Source organism: Anguilla anguilla, chromosome 1, assembly GCF_013347855.1.
Source record: "Anguilla anguilla isolate fAngAng1 chromosome 1, fAngAng1.pri, whole genome shotgun sequence".
Taxonomy (NCBI): Eukaryota; Metazoa; Chordata; class Actinopteri; order Anguilliformes; family Anguillidae; genus Anguilla; species Anguilla anguilla.
The window spans coordinates 71064850-71086118 of NC_049201.1; the positions used below are offsets into that span (position 1 = coordinate 71064850).

Genomic DNA, 21269 nt, shown 5'->3' on the forward strand with positions numbered 1-21269 from the left:
GGCTACTAATTTTTCTAACCATAACTACTTCTTTAAAATTGTATACCTATCAATTATATTTTCACTAATGTTTTTCAAATGTGCATTTTATATATGTTTGTATTAATTGCTAAAATGCTCTCTGCACTGGTAAAGTCAGGATTCAAAAAGACTAGAAGATTTGCTTACCAAGACTGCTGATTTTTAACAACAACAACAGTAGGTTCAATCTGGTTCAAGTAACTAAAGCTGGGAAATGGTATACCCCTGCAAGGATTTTGGAACCCTGTTTACATGGGGCTAAAATCATGCAACTGCTTGTGATCTGTTTTGAGGTGTTTGAAGAATTAGGAAGGGTTGGGGCCTGGGTAATTAAACCCTGATCAGATTAGGCACTGCATTGGGCAGTAGGCTTAAAAGTATGTCTTTTGTAAGTAAGTCTGGCTTTGTTAATATACAAGAATGTTGTTGAAGATTTGAAATGAATATATGGCAGTTGGAAAGTTTAGGCAGTTTAAAACCCCTTGGTATTTCTAACATTTACTATGTATGGTTTGTCCAAGAAGTGATTTTAACTTTTGAACAGCATTTTTTAACTTGATTGTTACCCTGTCTGGATTACAGCAGATTTTCAAGGCCAGATTTTCAAGGCCTCCCTACAGAATATGCAAAAACTGTAAAGATTGTAGTTTCTGGTGTGCAATACTGAGAGCCACTAGCAATAAAATTGAAATAATTTAAACTGAACACCACAGCGTTTAAGAATAGAGACTAGGCTTTTGCAGTCAGCCTGTCTTTTAATGCTTCACAGAAATTCTGTTACTAATTACATTTGACAATGATAAGTTAATTATTGCTAATTAAGCATGTTCAGGAAAATTGTTCCTCTAGCAAAACCCCCCTGTGTCTACAGTGACAATTATTTTTTGACTCGTATTACCTTCAATTGCCGTCCTATTCATCCTATGTAATGACTTGGTTGCTATGGCAACTGGTGGTAAGAATATCGTTTTATTCGTGTTATAAAAGACATATACAGGAAATGCGATGGAAGCGAATAGGTAAAAAAAGAAACAAGGACGCTGATTATGAGTATTGCTAACTTCGTCACCTGTTTGGTTATCAAGTTGAAAACGTACGTATTATTGTACGTCCTGTCCGTTTGTTAAATGTCGTTTAGTATAGGTATTTACTCGCATCACTGGCAGTTTTTGAAGTGCGTGTGTCAGTCACTGTACAGTGTCGGTGCATTGCTTGAAGCGGCTGTTCACAGGTCGGTTTGTCTCTATGTCGTCTGAACCAATCATGGGTATATAATTTAGTCCCTAAGCCAATAGCTTCACTGAAAAATTTCTAAACGGGTAAAAAATCTCCCCACTGATTGGTTAACTTCCCATTCCATAGTCTTTCCAGACAACTAATTGGTAGGAGCACTGGTAACAGTGTAGGCCAATCAATGAACAAATAAGACGCAAAGCGGACCGTTGTGAGAGCATGCACTTTCTCCAGTATTCCATTGCCACTACGGCAGGGGTTTTATTAAGAAGGAGCGCATTGAGCAGTGTATAGTTACGATAAATCAAGACAGAATAATATTTAGCTGTAGTCCTACGAAATGTCGTACATTTAAAATACGGTCTTTGGCATCTTTCTTGGAGGTTTTCTAAAAGCTTGAGGGTCTTTGATGCGTCGAGAACAAAAACAACGAAACATCGATTTTTATGTAGCTATCTTGCGAATGATTTATTTTCCTGGGTATACAATTTAGACATTCTTATTAGTGAGAATAAAACTATTGGTATTATAGAAACATGAAACCAATGAGCACACTTGAACGAGTCTGTTAATAAGCCCTGTTGAAAATGAACGCGCAATATTAGGGTGAATTAATCGAAATCGAAAAAACGGAAAATACTGCTTTCGAAATTGGAATGAAAACGAACCAATTCTTCAAGGAGCAAAGCATCTTATCGATATCGTGCAATTTGCAACGTATACCAATAGTATATCCTATTTAACTTGTAATTATCTCTGATTTTAAATTAAATTTTAAGCTTTAACAGTGCAAGATCAGGGAGCATAACAGCTGCGGACATCACTGATTAAAGCCTGTTTTGTTTGACATAATCATTTACATAAGCGGAAGCTACATGCGAAAAAACTATATTATTTCCTAATTATTGGAAAAGCTATTGCGACTGTGGTCGCCGCCAGTAAAGGAACTATTTTCTCCATCAGAATACAACGAGCGACACGCAGGTAAGAGCTTCATTTTACTGTTCAGTTTGTTGCTGCAATATCTAGTAATTTTACATGCTCAGAAATAGGGTTTCCTTTGTCTCTGTGCCCGCTGCATTGCTTTCTGTTTCCTTCTGGTTTTGCATGGTTATCTGTATCATTTCGTCATCTTATTCTGAGGTATACATGTTTTGCATAAATATGTAAGTTTTCTCAATTCGACGTTTATTTGCGACACAAAACACTTTATACCTACACATGCAGACTGGGACACACCTGACACATATGCTGACACAGTAGATACACAGCACATAAGCAGACATAGCATGCACGCTCACACACTCATTGTGTACACGCGCGCTCACATGCACGCACGCACGCACGCAAGCTAGACAGGATGATACGTGCACAGCAGTTTATCATTTAGTCAATTAATTTGCATAGGCAGTGTGCAGTTGCGTACTCTTTCAGTTACATGCACATCCATTATCACTTCTAAACGCGCGTCAGCTCTGATTTGCTGCGACTATGACACGCTGCGTATCATCCAGTCATGGCTGCTTCCTTGTTCTTAATATTACTGTCATAATATGGATGATTTCACTGTGTGTACTCTGTCATGTTTTTGAGAATGGTTGTTAATTGTCAGTGATTGTGCAATAGTACAAAAAAATATTCCTTTGCACTGATATGCTTCTTGATACCTCAATGCCCGTATTACCCCAAGGTTATGCCATGATTCTTTTAAGAAAACGTTAAGCATTGATATGTAATCACTGGACCAAAATTTGACATCATCGCATCTAATACTGACATTTTGCCACACTAATATGGTTATACTGTGATACGTATGTCATTCATCTAGTAAGCACGTGTATACGTGCATAATGCCATGCCATGGTGTATAATGGTACACTCTTTTCTGCATATTTTATTCGGAGGGCCTCTCTCTCTCTCTCTCTCTCTCTCTCTCTCTCCCTCTCTCTCTCTCTCTCTCTCTCGCATGGCGCTCTCTCTTAGTATGTGCTCTTGTGGTCCCCCTCCCTCCATTACAACTGCAGTGCTACATTAGCTGGGGAGAATAATTTCCTAAGATCATGCCTGTTGCCTTAAATCAAGGTACCACAGAACGTACAATGCTAACATGCACTGAAGTAGCCACAAGTGGCATGCAATTTTAAATAATATTTAGTTCATTGGTTGAGTGTTAATGTGTCTGCTTTTTACAAGTTTTTAAAAATCTGCAATTTCAGTGTGGTTTAATCAATAACATAAAAATGATAATGATATTTGTCAAGTTTTCATCAAGGCGGTGGACAATGCAAAAATAACGAGAATCCTACAGGGAAACAGCGAGAGACAAGGATTGAGTGTGAGAAACTGCAGAGAAAACGCAAGATTAGCGGGTAGCAAGGGAGTATACGGGTGTAAGAAATCAACAGATTACTGAGATTTTGTAAGAGAGAAATAAAATTGTTTGGAGAAAAAGCTACAGAAATAAAAAAATTAGAGAAAAGGAGCAGAGAAAATACTGGTTTCCACCCCCTTGATTCTCTCCTTTTCCATCTCTCTTTCTCTCTCTCTGTCAGTACTGCAGTGCTATTCTGAGAGAGTTAGCTGCTTCAGCCCACGCACTGACACTGCGAGAGAGGGAGAAAGAAAAGCAAAGAGAGAGAGCAATAGACAGAGGGGAAGTGGGAGCTCTGTAGAACAGTAGTCTACAGACTGACAAATTGTATATGAAGTTGAACACCCTCGGAAATGACTGATATACAGAAATAAGTTAATATTACGCTGATTTTTGTCCCTGTTTTGTAGTCACATTACATTCTGCAACTGACTTTCACTGTCCAATCTCCTATCTGCATGCGTCTCTGTTTTTCATTTGAATACTGTATTTATTCATTTAATGAAAGCCATTTTCTCAAAAAAATTCTCTCCCTCCCACACACCATATTCCCACTCAGGCCCTCCATCTCTCTGTGTTTTTTTCCCCTGTTTACTATTTAATCTTTTACTCTACCTCTCTTCTCCCTGAAACCCCTGACATGTAGCTATCCAGGTTTGTGTCTTCACAAACCTGTATGAGTCCTCTTCAGCTATTGCCTGATGGCTTCCCCCCAGCTTATTTCGTTATGGTTATGCATGTTCCCGGTCAGCTTTCCCTTTAGTGTGGTGTAGTGTCCATTCATTCAGACTGTGAGACTGCGGTCGTTGAAGTCCTCTCCATTTTTAATTATGATGTCATATATTTACGGGTAATTTAACGTACTAATTTTGTTCAGTCCCGTCAATTCAATTAACTAAGTCAGTATTACTCACCCCAATCTCTCTGTCTCTTTATCTCATTGTGTCTGAATTAGCCACTTTTCTGCATAGTTAACTCTGTTTGGGTGATCTTCCATTTTAATTATTTGCAACACATGTACGACCAGAAGATAAACGCTTTCACGGGATATCAGTATTGAAAATGCTGTTAAGAGTTTTTATTAACATGTATTTTAGTTTTTGCAAATGGATTAGATGGATTTAAAGCATACCGATTATTTGTTTCCAGGGTGAATGTGCATTGGTGATCTGACTTCCCGTCTCATCTGTCTGTATCTCAGTACTGGTTTGGGGTTTTAGGTGTCATCTCGTTCTTAAGGTCACCGTCAATAGAAAATTTACCGCGTGGCCCTGATTCAGGTTTTACTGTGGTAAACAGAACTTTGGTTTAGTCTAAAACAGACTGCGGTATATGTATGAAGACCCTGAATAAAGTAGCGAAGGCCCCAGCACTAGAACACACGGTTCACTCCTTGAACACACATCACTGTCTGCAGAATATAGTGGTCACAAGCGCAAAGCAGATTACAAACGGCAAAACAGTGAGTTGCAGAACATAGCAGTGAATAGCAAATTGAAATTACAAATGAAATACAAATTTAAAGCATTTAGAGCATTTCTATAAAGCCATTTTACTCCCCTAAGCTCTCAGACTATTATCAGAAGTCCAAAAAGGCTTTCTGGGTAAAAAGAAACATGGAAATCTAGGTGATGTCTAGATGATGTTTGAAGAGGTGAGTTTTTTTTGTTTGTTTGTTTGGATGAGGGAGTTGTTCGCATCCTCCAAGATTGCTTGACTTACTTTTCATTCATAGAGTTCATGATTTTTTTTTTTTTTTGTTACAGGGAGAATGAAGTGTTGATTGACATGGTAAAAATACTGAAGAAAAGCAAGGAGCAAAGATCAAAGAACATCTACCACGAAAACTGAAAAAAACTATCACTGGAGTCACAGTGAGCAAACTGCCTTTAATAATTTTTGAAGAAGATTTTACATCATTCAAACTTTCTTGATTTCGCCATAAGTGTTTTTTTTTTAAGGAGCACGTGTCAAATTGGGTGCCGAAGACAACAAACGCAAGTGTTCTTCTTAAGAATTCTTCATCGCTGCCACCTTGCACCAACTGTCTGTGAAGTGATGGGGCACTCTGTCTCACTATATATTTCTACATCTTTAATGAACATTTGAATCCAAGAAAGTGCATCAGTAGGCAGAGAAAGTAAGGTTGAAAATCACAAATTCTGGATAAGATTGCCTCCCCTTTCCTATATTTTTGTTAAACATTTACTACCCGAGTGAATATTTATCTGAATCGAACAAAGTTGGAGGATTAGTGCATTTTTAATGTGAATTTTTTAAGCACATATACGATTGCCTGTATTTATATTTCATGTGTTATTTTGCCTTTCATAAGCATTGATTAGTTTCAGGAAATATACCAGCTGAGTTTTCCTGATTCTTATTATTCTTATTAATCAGGGGATTACTTCACATTGACTTAGTTTTGATTCAAGCAAACTACTATTGTATTTACATGCATATCTCTTTTTATCTGTCTTGTAAAATTCCTTAACACACAGTGTCGCTTCACAGATCCGAATTATAACACACATTTCATCATCCCCTCATTCTTCATTTCGTCATCTCATTCTTCCCCATCTCCGGTGTATTTTTCATTCCAATGCAGTAGTAAAAAATGGGACTGATTGTGTTGGATGTTCAAGAATTCTTAGAACCAGAGATCCCTGATATTATCTTGCAAAGTCTGCACCACCTTTGAAAAAACAAAGGGATTTTACATGTATAAACCTGTGCTCCCCTAATCTACATGTAAATTCATTTACAATTTTACATTTATTTGTAACTTAGTGCATTTGTACAATTGATACCATAAATAACAATTTATCATTGTTATTATTACCAGTGCTATTTCAGATGTTGTATTCATCAAAGCAGTGTTCTTGAGAGTAACAGTAACAACAACACTACTGTCTGATATATTATTTAAAATGGCATACAATGACAATACATTTTGGTAGATGCACCTGTGTATGTGTAAATCAGTGGAGTTCAAATTTTGTTATACATTTGATTTCCCATCTCAGTCAGAGCAGTCACCCTTAAGCTATGGAGTTGACTTCACTGCATAGTACCTAATATATTAATATATTAAGATATTGTAATGAGCAGAGTGAACTGCAGTAAGGCCCTGGAAGTACGGTATACTTTTTCCTGGGAGGTCTTTTAGTGACGAATGTGTCCAGATCTTTTCATGTCTGTTCTGTGGGCAGGGGACCGTTTTCCTGCTAGAAGCGGAACTAGGCCCACATTTGTTCTGTTCTGTTGGGTTGAGTTGAACCCAGAGCAGAGATACCACCGGGGAGGGCCCAAACACACATAGACCACTCAGCCATTTCCTCTTCTAGAAAAGCCTCTTCTAACATTTTCTTTCTACTTTCACCCTTTCCCTCAGTTCTTGTCCCTTTGTCTTTCCATCCCCCCTTCATCTCTGTAACTGGACAATTTTTCAAACCTACCTCTCTCTTATCACTTGCTTGTCAAGTAGAAATTGTCTTTCCAGTGGGTCACAAACTAACATGCTGCTTTTTATAATATATTCTTCTGGTGAATGTGTCCCCTCAGTACCCATTTGTATTCCTTACTCATATGAAATAATCTGTTTAAGGTATTGCTCTCCCTAGCTCCATTCTCACTTAACTCATTATATAGCACATACACGTTGTATTGTGGTACATTTATCAACATATGAAAAGTAAATTCCAAGCAATCGTACACTAAACAGGCATACAGGAGGGAAAGGTTTGAAATAGACAACCACAAAAATATGGATTTGAAACTGGCAATACAATTTTAACTCTGCAGTAATATTGACAGCATTACATGAGCAAAAATAATTGTAATGAAGTAAACTTTCAAATTAAGTACTGCACAGTAACACTTAAAAAATAACACTGCCAAATTTAGCCCTCTAAGATTTGTTTACAGTGATAAAAACTTCTACAACTGCCAACAAATTGTTTACAATGCTTATGAAAGAGCTAAATAATATATAAATATCTATACATTATTTTCTTTTTTTCCAGGAAGATTTACAGTTCAAATATTCAATTTTCAAGTGCCACTTTTACTAGTGCCAAATAATTAAGACATTGTGGTAGTTATCACAGATAGAAAAAGAAAGTTTACATATTGAAAAGAGGTTTACAGATGACACTTGACCTTAAAAGTATATTTATCATTTTATTACATACTATTTGTTTGTGCCATAACACAGAGAAATTTTAGAACAAGCTCTCTCTTACAGAGAGAGAGTGATTTACAGTAGGGAGTAAAGGCATTTGGAATTCCTCTCTGTAGAGATTGTTTACAAGGTCAGTACTGCTTGCTACAAAAATAACCTACTCAATGACAGTGGTGGGTTTTAAAGAAGTTTACAATTTTTGATTCTATTATAGTGTGATCTTTCCATTGCTTTAACTTTCTTTGCTAAGAAATATTTTTCTCTTGAATATTATCTCAAATTGTTAAATTCAGCTTCTACATTATGTATCATTGTTGACTAATTTATCTTTTGTCAAACCATAGATTAGTGTGTAAGAATAAAAAGGATTTATCATTACTTAGTACCTATTTAAAATTACACAACCGTAAACCTCATAAACCAGCCAGTTTATGAAGCTAAAGCTAGCTATACTGATAACAGTTTGGTAATGGAGTAATATCAGAGTTTACACAAGTTACTTACAGTGCCATTTTTACACTGAGTCCTTACTATTGAACTACAGAAACGTTTACACTAGAACAACAGATAGGTTTCCCCTTAGCCTCTATAAACATTCTTTTTTTCAGACAGGCTAAACAAACTACAGTATGTGCACCAGGCATTCAATGTTGAATCATTCAGTCGGTACGAGAGATCTGTTTTCTTTGTGACAGAACGCAACACACATCACTGAATATAAATATAGGAGATATCACCTTATTGGAATGGAGACATCAGCAAAGTTTTTTACACTTTGTTGAGCTTACTTATAGATCTCTAAAAAAAGGAGGACTGAATATTCAAGTCTTTTTTAAAAAAAACAAAATTTGACTGTGTTTGGAGAATGGAAGTTACATGTTTCTAATATATGTGCCATGGAACAGACTTGGTTGGACTAAAACTGAACTGGGCAAAGAGATTTTAAGATAAAAAAAAGTAATTTTTTCCCCTTGTTTTGGAAAACGACCACTGTGGTCTGTTTGAATCTTGAGAATCTCTACCAGCAAAGAACTGAATCGACATCTGGGCCAAGAGGAGTGGTTAAAAAGAAAGAAAGAAAGAACATAAGCTGAGATATACGCATCCTTTTTGTGAACAGTTTACAACAACTTCAAATTGGGAAGTTTACTGTACGTTTAATTGTGATTTTCAAATATTTTGTAGGGATTCTTCACAGAGAGCGAAGGAATAAATCAGATTCTATAGGAACGGGAAAAGGAGTTATATTTTTATACCTGTTTTTACTATTTTTTCTTTAAGTCCAGCTGACATTTTTTTAAAAGTTCAGTATCATTACTACATTCAGTATTTCAGCATTGAGCTTTATTACACCAAGAATTACCCCGGGCATCACGTTTTGTTCAGATTATTATTATTAGCGCTTTTAGAAATATATATATTATCACCGCCCATGGTTCACACTGGCAACCTTTGATAGCAGTGAAGTGCTGGTGCTTGCTCTCTGCCAGCAGGTCCTGTTAAGAACAATGCCTGTTGCCCAGGCAACAGCCTTATGGTCTTGAATTCAATAACTGTTTTAGAGCTAGCACATTATCAGTTTTCATTTATTTAAATCTTACCATTGTCTTCATTTTCTCTATAAAGACAGAGGTAGAATTCTTCCATGCTGTTATTTTTGAAGATGGTGGCTCTGTAAATCTTTGTCCCTAAAATATTGTGAATACCATTGAATCCAAGAGCAGATAGCTACAGTGTTGCACTGCATTGACTCGGGGTCACTTAAAGCAGACATCTTTTTTGAAAGAAACAAAACAAAATGACATCCACTACATATCACAGAGTTCACCCCATATCCCTCTTTCTTTTCTTAATTTTTGGCCCTGTTATTGCCATTGCAACGAGCTCTACTGAGCGTCCAGCAACTAGCCGTACACCTGGGAGCCCCTCTTTGCTCCTGTTGGCCATTCATGGCAACAAGCGAACAGCGGCATCCTTGGGAAGATCGAAACCGCTAGTTCAAGTGGCTGAGACTCCTCCGAAGCCCTTGCCGCAAATCATGCTTCCGAGGAATATGACCGCGGAGGCCCTGAAACCCCCTCTGGGTGCTGCCTTAGCACCGCCTCCGAAACGACTCGTGGACATGGATGTCTGCAGAGGCTACTACGACGTCATGGGACAGTACGACTTCACCTTCAACTGCTCGAAAGACACCTTCATATACTGTTGTGGGACCTGCCACTACCGGTTTTGCTGCCAACACCGCAGCAACCGCTTGGACCAGAACTCTTGCAACAACTACGACTCCCCGGTGTGGGCCAACACCCCGCCACCCGCCACCATTCCGCTGGATCACCGTCCTGATCCGGGCTTCGACCCTCTCCGGCAGCAGAGTAACAACACCGTTTATGTCATTGGGGGGGTGATATCCTTCACCCTAGCAGTGGCAGTTGGCATTAAGGTGGCTTTCCACAAGGCTTCACGTCGGCCCAGACACAGGGACATCAACGTGCCAAGGTGAGAAGTCAACGCGTCGGGTTTCTGTAGTGTTGCTAATTAGTGTTTCTCCCTGGCTCTGAAAGCATTGTCCCCTCGGTGCTGGGCTTGTTAACATTTTGGACAGCTGCCAGCTACAGTACACGGGTGTAAAACTGCACAAGTAATTGAACATCATTTTTATTTCATACAAATTGAAGTGATTAGAGCAGATTGCATATGTTGCATCACCACAAATGTTATTATTATTCAAATGAAGCGATGCATGTTTCACCTGTGGTGTCTGAGAATGAGACCCTATAACAGCATGTTTTAATCCATTTTTTATTTTTTTCAGTTCCTTACATTCTCATGTTGATTTTGTAGTGTACTGTTGAATTGATAACAGACAAGGGCCATTTGATTCAGGGGTATGCAGCACTTCATGTAAATATACCACTTTTAAGATTATGTACATCGGATTACTTGCGAAGACCAATTTTGTCCTGCAGTGACCTCCATAATGTTTGGGACAAAGCATAATTTTTTCTTGATTTTTTATTTCTTGCCTCTGTAGGCCTACTCCACAATTTTAGATTTGTAATCAGACAATTCACTAGTGGTTTATGTGTGCATTCTCAGCTTTTATTTAAGGGTATTTTTATACATTTTGTTTTTGCCATGTTGAAACTACTGCACTTTTTATACATAGCCCCCCATTTCAGGGCACCATAATGTTGTGACAAATGGCTTCACAGGTGTTTCTCTTTAGTCAGGTAAGTTCAATTGCTTCCTTTGTGCAGGTATAAGAGAGCTTTTAGAATCTAGTCTTGATTCAAGGCTTTTAATTGCCTTTGGAGTTTCCTATTAGCATTGGTCAACATGAGCATCAGAGTTGTGCCTGTGAAAGTCAAGGAAGCCATTATGAGGCTGAAAAAGAAAAGAAAAAAAGAGAGACATAGACCAAACCTTAGGCCTACCAAAATCAAATGTTTGACACATCATTAAGAAGAAAGGGAGCACTATAGTTAGCTCAGTAATGGCAAAGGGCCTGGTAGACAAAGGAAGAACTCTACAGTTGATGACAGAAGAATTCTTACCATTGTGAAGAAAAACCCCCAAACACCTGCCCAACAGATCAGAAACACTCTTCAGGAGGCATTCGTGGATGAGACAGTGACTACTGTCCACAGAAGACTTCACAAACAGAACTACAGAGGCTACACTACAAGATGCAAACCAGTAGTTAGCAAAAAAAACAGGATGGCCAGGTTACAGCTATGACGTACCTAAAAGCGACTACAGAGTTCTGGAAAAAGGTCTCGTTGACAGATGAGACCAAGATTCAATTGTATCAGAGTGATGATAAAAGCGAAGTGTGGAGGCCAAAAGGAACTTCCCAAGATTTAAAGCACCCCCCCCCCCCCCCACTTATCTGTGAAACATAATTTTGGCATGTATGGCTGCCACAGGTCCTTTCTCACTTGTCTTAATTGATGATGTAACTGCTCATAGCAGCAGTAGAATGAATTCTGAAGTGCACACAAATATCTTATCTGGATGGCACTTCATCCTGCAGCAAAACAATGATCCCAAACATACTGCTTAAGCAACAAAGGAATTTTTCAAAGCCAAATACTGGAAAATTCTTGACTTAGCAAGCCATTCACCTGATCTGAATCCAACTGAACATGCATTTCATATGCTGAAGAGAAGACTTGAGGCAACTAGCCCCCCAAAACAAGCAGAAGCTGAAGGCTGTAGTACCGGCCTGGAAGTGCATCAGCAGAGAGAATATTGGGCACTTGGTGATGTCTATGGGTCACAGACTTCAAGCAGTCATTGAATGCGAAGGATATGCCACTAAACACTAAACATGACTTCTTTAATTTACATCATTAATATGTCCCAAACGTTATGGTGCCATGAAATAGGGGCTGTGTATAAAAAGCGTTGTAATTTTGACATGGTGAAACTAAAGTGTATAAAAATACCTGTAAATACCTCAGAACGTGCACTTTACCTGAAAGTGAATTGTTTGATTAGGAATCTAAAATAGTGGAGTACAAAGCCAAATTAAAAAAAAACATATTGGTCCCAAATGTTATGGAGCTCACTGTATCTGTCATGTACTACACAGATTACTTGTTTGGAAGCTTTTCATGTTTGTCTGAAGATGCAATTGTATACTGAGACCAAATTGTCCAGATTTTCAGTGCTTGGGCAAACCAAGCTCATTTACAGAAGACAGCCTAAGCTGCATATTATAAGGGCTATAAATCCAGTAAGCCATTGAAATGGGCACCCATAAATTACTTTGTCATTTAATATGGCTGCCACGTACTATATAATGCCCCACTGTACAAAGTATGTTTGTTATGTGTTATTTCAACCCTAAGAACCTCTTTCTGACCTTATTGGTCCATTCATTTATTGATTTTTTTTAAAGAAAGGTGCAGAAAGCAGTAAAATGTATTACATTTTCTTTGGCACATTACAGGAAAATTAGCATGGTCTCACATGATTTCTAAATTAGCCCCGTTCAATTTGAATATAGTTGAACTGATTTAGTAGATCTGCTATTCATGATAAGGGCAATAAAAACGATAATGAAAATTTAAAAAATCAGGCTGCTCCATACTAATGATATGCATTCTTTGTTCCTCCTCACCATTCTGCCTCAGAGCTCTGGTTGATATATTACGCCACCAATCAAGCCCAGTCCAGCAAGGGGAACGGAACAACAGCGTTGCTCTGGGCTCTGGGGTGAATGAAGGAACCCTTGGTCGAGCCCCAAAAAATCTTTACACTCCCGGAGTGCAGAGCAAAGACAACCGCAGTAAGTGGGCTCCTTGTTCATTGTACCCGCGTTTTGGATGTGGACAAGCCTAATAGCTGGGCTGATACAGGGAGCAGGACAGTATGGCTGTAAATGGTAAAAGGCTAAAGAGAGAAAGAGAGAGACCAGCATATCCTGCAAGCAAATGTTACAATTTGCACTGGCCTTATCTTATATGTAATCCATAACACATAGAGGAGATGGGTGTGTGCTTCACACTACAGCCCTTCATCACAAACACACACACACATACACACACACACACACACACACACACTCGTGCGTGCACATAACCACAGTTACCACACACATGCACACACACATACACACACAAAACACACACATCCACATATTTGCATTCAGACACATATACAGACATACATATCCACTCACGCATACACATGCGTGCACACGTATACATGCACACATAGTGTGTGCACACATGCACACACGCAGAGGTATACAGCTGATGGCTTTGTTCTATTTTGCAGTGGGGAATTTGCACCACAATTTTATCCATCTGTCTGGTTCCAGCCCCAAACACACTGCTACCATCGGTAAGGGAATTAGTGCAGTGTGTATGGCATATGGCTCATACGGTCGTTGTGGCAGCAAACTAGTGTGTCATTTAGGAATCCTTTCCAAGTCATGCCTTATTTGAAAAAACTGGAAATTACTCACAATGAAAAGAGGAGAACAGCACAATATAACTTGTCACTGTTATGTTCCAAAGCTATGTTAATATTCATACTATATCTTTACTAAAAATGGTAGACCTTTTTGGAAGAAAGGGAGTTTTTCCCCATACTTCAGTTGACAAAGTTGTGATGTTCTCCTGTTTTCACTGAGTCCTCTGCTCTGGTTTTTCCCACTTGGATTACAGTCGCTTTCGCTTCGCTGACCTACTGCACCTTCTGCTGTTCCCAGCCCTAAAAGCACCTCAGTGACCTTTCTATCATTTTTACCACCGTATTCAAATAAATGCACAGTTCTGCTGCTTGTCTCGTTTCCCTCTGTCTTGTGTCTGTTATGCTTCTCCATTGGCTGGTTTGGTGCCTTGTTTCTGTTTAATGCTGTGTCAACACTGTGCAGTTTTGAACATCATTTTTCCAGCACAGCCTCTCATTCTTTAAGAGGATCATCTGCTGGAAAACGGAGAACATTTTGTTGTTTTATTTTTGTAGTCCTTCCTTTTAGAGCTTATCTTATATCTCCTCAGAGGTGGAGTCTATCGCCCATTAATATTTGACTTGTACAGTTTGTCGTATACCCCTGTAAACACCTATTATGTGTTTCCAGGTCTCCTGCTGACTAATTTTTTTGTTGCAGTCAGTTATTGTTCTATTTTTGTTGGTGTGCGCTTTACTACATTTCATTATGAACAGAAATTTTATTTCAGAAAATACGTGAAATTCTTGGACAATGTGTTTTTGTTTTGAATGTTTTGTGTCACTGTGCTTGTCGTAAAATTTTAAGTGGCTGTGCGTGAAGTCAAAAGACATCCTTGAATGTTTTTTTTGATTGAGTGGGTGTGCTCAATATGTTTCCCATTTTCAGAGCGTGTGCCTCGCATGAATAACGCCCAGCTGGCCTCTTCAGGGACTCTCCTCTCCAGCAAACACAATAACACCTCTGCCGCTCATCCGTCCTTCCATCATTCCCTACACAACCTGGCCCAGCTGCCTCCTTCATATGAGACTGCCATGAAACCTGAGATCAACAGATACTGCTCTCTGAAGAGGCTTGGTGAGTGGGGGGAGGAAAGGAAGTACAATTTGGTCTGTGTATCTGTGGTGAGGAGCGATTCCTAGCATGCTGGATGTTTTTAATCAAGTCGCGAGGAGAGGCTTGATTTGACTGAAAGGAATGAGTTGATTTGGGCCATTTAGGTAGATAAATGTGAGCAGTAAAGGGGAGGTATTAAAATAAAAATCATTCAAGCATATGGAAATGTGTCTTTGCACAGTGTGGCTTACCTTACATTCTCTTCCCCTCCCCTCCCTCTCATCTCTCCCCAACCCTTCCTGTCTTCTAATTCCTTCATCTTCCACGCTTCCTTATTCTCCTCCCTTTTCCATTCCAAATTCCACATTTTCCTTTAAATCCAAACAGAAAAAGATCTGGATGAGTACTCTGGCTACTACACCTCCAAACGGCGGCCCAACAATGCTCCTCCTTCATTTCATTCTTCTCAGCACCACCTCCACTGGGGTGGGGACTACACCCTTGGTGCCAGGGGTACCCTCCCTCTGCACGCTTCTCGCCCAAGAATACACGTACCCTCTGGCCCCCCTGCAACCCCAAACCCATATCCCTTACAACCCCCTCAGCCGCAATACAACCCCAATTATGACACACTGTCCAAACCTCCAAGAAGAGTGATGTCGCAAGACCAGTTGCTGACAGTGGGTGAGGGCAACACTTTATCCAGGCTATCCAAGAACCAACAACACCAATATTACAAAGCTATGGCAGCAGCAACTAAGAGCGCCAACTCCCAAACCCTTCGGAAGTCACAAGAAAGGCTCCTTATGTCACCTGACCGATTGGCTGAAAGGGATAGTATGGGGGTAGGCATGGGCGATTTTGGAGGGATGACCCCAACCTTACCCCGGCTTACCCATCATCAAAAAGCACAGTCTCAGCAAAATGTGTGTGCCACCCCCTCACTGGATCGACACCATATGATAAAGATGAATTCCCACCCTACCTCGGGTAGGGAGCAGGAGAGGAACGTGGCCATGTCAGGGCATGGGGGTGGAGTTGTGGGCTGGGCAGAGATGCCAGGGGGAGGGACTGGGACGCTAGGCCATAATGCCAGGAGGTTAGCTTTTGCAGCCAAGAGGCAGAACACCATCGAACAGTTACATTTCATCCCTGGTGGTGGTGGTGGAGGAGGAGGGAGTGGTGGAGGGGGTGGGAGTCAAGGGCTGAGGACAGGGAGTAAAAATGAAGTGACAGTGTGAAGAAAGGGAGATAGAGAAGAGAGGGTTCGGGTGTTCAAGTAGAAGAGGGGTAGTGATAGAGAGACAGAGGAGAAGCTGACAGAAATGGATGGCTGAAGAGGGTGATAGACAGAAAAAGAAAGATGGAAGTATGGGTAACAGTGACAGGGACATGAGCAGATACTAATTTGGTGAAAGAATCTATTTGAATCAGAGGATATATTCAGAGAATGAGAATATTATCCTGCTATTTTTATATTTGCAAAATGTCAGCCATATTTCTTATCAATTTTGCTTTACATTATGGTGCCAAGAGAAATGAGAGAAAGAGTGACAGCAGGAAAAGATAAGAGGGAAGAGGGAAACCACAAGACTGAAAATGTAACCAAATGCAGAGAACGACGTTGTGTTACTTTGTGTTTTTGTAAATGTCTTGGAATTTAAAAAACAAACTATTGAGCCATATTTGTGGGGAGAGTGGCCATCAAAAAAGAACATAAAGATGGAGAGAAGCCAGAGTGGAAGGATAAAGAAACTAGAAGGACAAGAAGCTACTGAAAGATGTTTGCTATGATAAAAAAAAAGATTGGAAGAAAATAGAAATTAACTTACATCAGAGGATCAAGGTTAAAAAAAAAAAAAAAAAAAAAACAATTTTTAGCAAAATGATTGGATTTGAAAGTTGACCACTAGACTGAGAAGCATGTCTCTCAGAGCATCTAGTCATACAATGGAACAAAGATATTCTTGGTCCACTCATTTTTTTTACCATACTTAATTGGATGTGATTTAGCTGACACCAATAAAGAATGGGACTGGACTCATGGAGTCTGTATTCATGTGATCATCTTACGTATGGAAACATCTGATAATGAATCAGTACTCTCTGATGATCTTGTTGGACAGGACAACGTGTTTTGATGTGGTCAACATTATACTGGTTTATGTAATGCACTGATTGGACAACTGAATAATCAAGCATTCAAGGGAATGTGATAAAGCGAATGCTTCAATGTAAGCTTTCTACATGGATAACAGCAGCTACGAACTAAATTAGCAGGCATAGTATACTAACTGGACAATGGAGACTTGCCTGCATTGCCCGATGATGTGATTGAATTGAGTTAGCATCCTATGATAGGGCATCCATGCTGATGATGTTTTCCATGATGTTCGGCTAGAAGTGATAACTGACAATGCAGATGGAAAGTTTGTGCATTTAAATCGGACTTGAATAATCCTCATGCTTAATATGTGTGCATTGACAAGCGAAATACATTTTCAGCACACTGTATGGATGATGCAGTGTCAGCCATTATTTAAAGAAATTCAACAGTCAGCTTGGTTTGAGGAACAGAGCTACCTGGGTCGGACAATACAACTGTTAACTGAAACGGGGATGATCTGACTGGAGAAGTCACACAGAAAACTGAACAACATGCCTGACAATCAGCATTTTCCAGGGAAACTGATTCAACAAAATCATTTGACATTAGGTGAGTGACAGCACAGTGAATTGTACACTGTCAGCCAGTTCTGTGCAGAGATCTGGCTTCTAACAAGATGGTGCTGCACAATGTCATCTGTGGAATGGTAATCAGTAGTCATTTCTTTCATGGGATCAGACTAGGTAATGAGCGAGAAAGCCGAGTTGTCCATCATTAAAAGAAAACTCTGCTCTTTAGGTAATTCACTTCACCATGACTTTGCTGGGGTCTTATGAACGTTTAGTAACATTAAGGGCTATTCTGAAAAAACTTGTATGTGTGTCTAGTCTGTATTCTATCAGAAGCTTACATTTATTTTTGTGTTAATACAAACACTAATGTGAATACTAATGTCCATACCTGGAGTTTATAAATGTAAAAACATAAAAATTAAATAATTCTGCACAGGCATACCATTATGGTATACCAAGGTAAACCTCTGGTATTGCACACAGAAACCCGATAATATTCACAAAACAGAGACAGGCATACTTCATGTCTTGTAAATTTATATTCTGCAAAAATATGAATACATGTTTACTACAGAATGAAAGAGGGGACAGAGATTGTCGCATGTAAGGAGAATCATGTGAAAATGAATTTATTTACATTTTTTACAGAAATGTGATGACCATGTTTGACAAACTAGAAAGGGTTTGGAAAACTAACCACGTTTGCCAGCTGGAGAGAGGTGGCACTTTACATCTTTGCAAGCATATGACTAAATGCAATGGCTATCTCTTACTTGTGAGTTGCTCAGTGGGTTCCTGTGGCTTGAGTATTCTCTCACTGCCTTCACCCCTTGGCTGAGGTTGGAGACGAATAGGCTATAAATGGACTATTCAGACAGACAATCTTCCTATACACTCTATATGTCTGTGTTTGTTATGGTCATGATTATAATGATTATTATTACTGATTATTGTCGTTGGTTATTATCATTATTCTTGATTATCCTACTTATTATTATTATTATGATTATGATTATTATTTATTTATTTTGTTTTTTTTCTGTGGTTTCTCAATGTTTCCTGGTTTTTAAATATTTGACTTTTGGATGAATTTTTATCTAGTATCCTTGATGGAAAATGCAGATGCAAACACGGGGTGAAATATTTTTGAGCAAGCACTCAATACATACTACTTTGATGTCCCAGACACTCTTATTTGAGTTGAATGCATTGAGAATTGGTTGAATAAAAATTTGGGCCTAAGTAAATGATAAACAGCTTGATGATGTCACGGCCAGTAATGACGATGTCACAGTGCCGACTTATGATGTCAGGGTGTGCATGTGTGTACCTGCGTGTGTGCCTGTGTGTATGCAATTGTCTATTGGAAATTTTGTAAAAGGGGTTGTAGCTATTTGAATTAAGATTTTTAAAAGTCAGAAAATATGTTTTCAGGGAATCCACAGAAAGCAGAATTAGACAAGATTGTTTTGTTTTTTAATCCCAGCATCACAAAAACTTGTATGCTAAACACTAGGATGAGGTTAGGGCTTAAATGTACTATTTTATTACAAAAAGCCTTATGTAACAATTAAATTGATTTCTTTCATAATTCAAGGTGTATCTGGGCAGAATGTTACTGGGTCATTTTAATTAATATTACAAATGTATTAATTAATATGGCTTATAAAATCTAGAAAGAAAGATTAACCAGTAAATATTCTTTTGAAGTTATTTTCAAAAGTTTTGTAAGTTCAGGAATTTAACCAGAATAATCTGAGGAATGTACTGCATCTTGCCTAAGGTAGTTCAAATTATAACAACTGTAAAGGAATCTAACAAGAAACACAGAGTAAACTTTGCTCAGTTCTGACATTAACAACTCATTTTTAACGCTCATATAGTTGTTTGGTTTTAATAAAGGTTGTTAATTGAAGGGAAAAGAAGAATGTGTAAGGCACGAATTTGTCAATATTTTCTTTTTTATTACATTATGAATTTTAGGGAAATCATTAGATAGTGATTTGTCATTTGGATTTAAATAAATCCTAGCTATTTCTGTGTGCCTGTTCATGGTTGAGAGCTGTCAAAGACATTTTCTGTGTGTTTGCGTGTGTGTGCGTGTGTGTTGAGGAATTGAATTGGGTGGGTGGGGGGATAAAGGTGTGTGTATAATGTGTTGTCTTGTGTTTTATAGCATGGGGGTTGGCAGGTTTGTGAAGTGAGGAGTTTATTTGGGAGATGTACAGGAAGTGTGAGTAGGCTGAGGGATTAACTATATCTCTGTTTATTTTGCATACATTGGTAAATTGCATGGGTAAAATTATATACCCATCTTATTAGATAAAGGAGAAGAAACTTATAAGTGAAGACTCCCACCTCCCAACTGCACAACCCCTGTTCTTGGTTACAATGGTGATAAAAATCTCACGTTTGTAAGATAACATTCAGTTAATAAAAAACAAATAAAAATGTCAATGTGTTGTCATTGTCTGATATAAACAGAATACACTGTTTAAAAAAAGATACTCCAAAAACAATTTTCAACGCCATTTAAAACAAGAACAGAAAGCCCATCTGTACTGTGCTGACCAAATGAAAAATAAATAAGCTAAGGATCTGGGAGGAAGTCCATTGCATTTTTCCAGCGAGATGGTGACATTGTGAACTGAAGAGCACGCAGCTGGGAGTTGGTGTTTCTGATGAGGAGATATTGGGGTTGACTTTATGGGTGGTCATCCAGGAGGTATTATCAACAAGGCACGCTGACATAAAAAAAAAAAAGCAAGAAAACTTTAAAAAGAATCTTTGTATCAGGAATGTGATGTCGTTGGACCACTGGAAAGTAAGGTAGAATCTCTTGAGTTACTGGATGGGAGCATTCAGATAGGCTGGAGAACTAGCTTCCCCAGTGGTTTGAGGCACCCGGCTCAGCAGTGGCAGAAAAATGGATTTTGCTAACTGAACAAAGCTGCAGAGAAGTCCTGCAGGATGAAGAGAATTAGACTTCTAGAGCAGTGGTTCTCAAACTCGGTCCTGGGGGACCCCTGTGTATGCTGGTTTTCATTCCAACCTCAACAGCAATCCCAGAATTTTAATAAGCTGTTAATTTTTCTTAATTAGGTACTTTTCATGTTTTAGATCTGGGGTCCCCAGTCTTATCCAGAAAGGGCCAGTGTGGGTGCACACACCTGATCCTGATTCTACTAATTAAAGTGCTTAGCAATGACTCTAGTGATTGATTAGTAGAATCAGGTGTGTGCACCCACACTGACCCTTTATGGAACCCCAGCTCTAAAACATGAAAAGCACCTAATTAAGAAAAATTAACAGCTTGTTAAAATTTTGATATTGCTGTTGAGGTTGGAATGAAAAGCAGCATACACAGGGGTCCCCCAGGACTGAGTTTGAGAACCACTGTTCTAGAACTTGTTCCATTCATCATGAAACTTGAAAGCTAGATATCTGAGATTGGAAGGATTTGCTCCTTCAGATCACGGTAATATAAATGCAACATGGAATGTTTTATGTATTAGAGTGATATGTACACTTCAATATATCAGCAAGGACAATTTAAGGCAAGAATATCATATGGTCGTTTTTAGTAATGACCAAGTTACAGGTTACATGTGAAAAGCATTTGGTGTTTCATTGGACATGGTTATCAGAATGAACATGCTAAACAGTCAAAGGTCAACAGATTGCTCAGCTATATTAGAAAAAACACAAGTAAGCTTCAAAGAAGGTTGATATAAAAGTACAAAATGCCTTAGCTTAGACTACAT

At 38.8% G+C, this 21269-nt stretch overlaps 1 protein-coding gene across 2 annotated transcripts; it reads left to right on the forward strand.

Annotated features, from left to right (window-relative positions):
* The first annotated feature begins 1475 nt into the window (after positions 1–1475).
* On the forward strand, positions 1476–19958 carry LOC118232661 (protein shisa-7). Of its 2 annotated transcripts, XM_035427751.1 has the most exons (6): positions 1476–2238; positions 5392–10304; positions 12947–13101; positions 13593–13658; positions 14659–14847; positions 15214–19958. In XM_035427751.1, exons 2-6 carry the CDS (start codon positions 9607–9609, stop codon positions 16065–16067), a joined length of 1962 nt encoding a protein of 653 aa, XP_035283642.1. In that variant the 5' UTR covers positions 1476–2238; positions 5392–9606; the 3' UTR covers positions 16068–19958. The 2 variants fall into 2 exon arrangements, with proteins under 2 accessions (XP_035283642.1, XP_035283643.1); XM_035427752.1 differs by lacking the exon at positions 13593–13658 and having other exon boundaries at positions 1477–2238.
* The last annotated feature ends 1311 nt before the right edge of the window (positions 19959–21269 follow it).

What these genes read in the sequence shown, in the direction of transcription:
- LOC118232661 (XM_035427751.1), top strand. Translation starts at nt 9,607, where the DNA reads ATGACATCCACTACATATCACAGAGTTCACCCCATATCCCTCTTTCTT. An exon ending in AGGGACATCAACGTGCCAAG is followed by an intron (nt 10,305 to 12,946) that starts GTGAGAAGTCAA and finishes ATTCTGCCTCAG; the next exon opens with AGCTCTGGTTGATATATTAC. An exon ending in GCAGAGCAAAGACAACCGCA is followed by an intron (nt 13,102 to 13,592) that starts GTAAGTGGGCTC and finishes TCTATTTTGCAG; the next exon opens with TGGGGAATTTGCACCACAAT.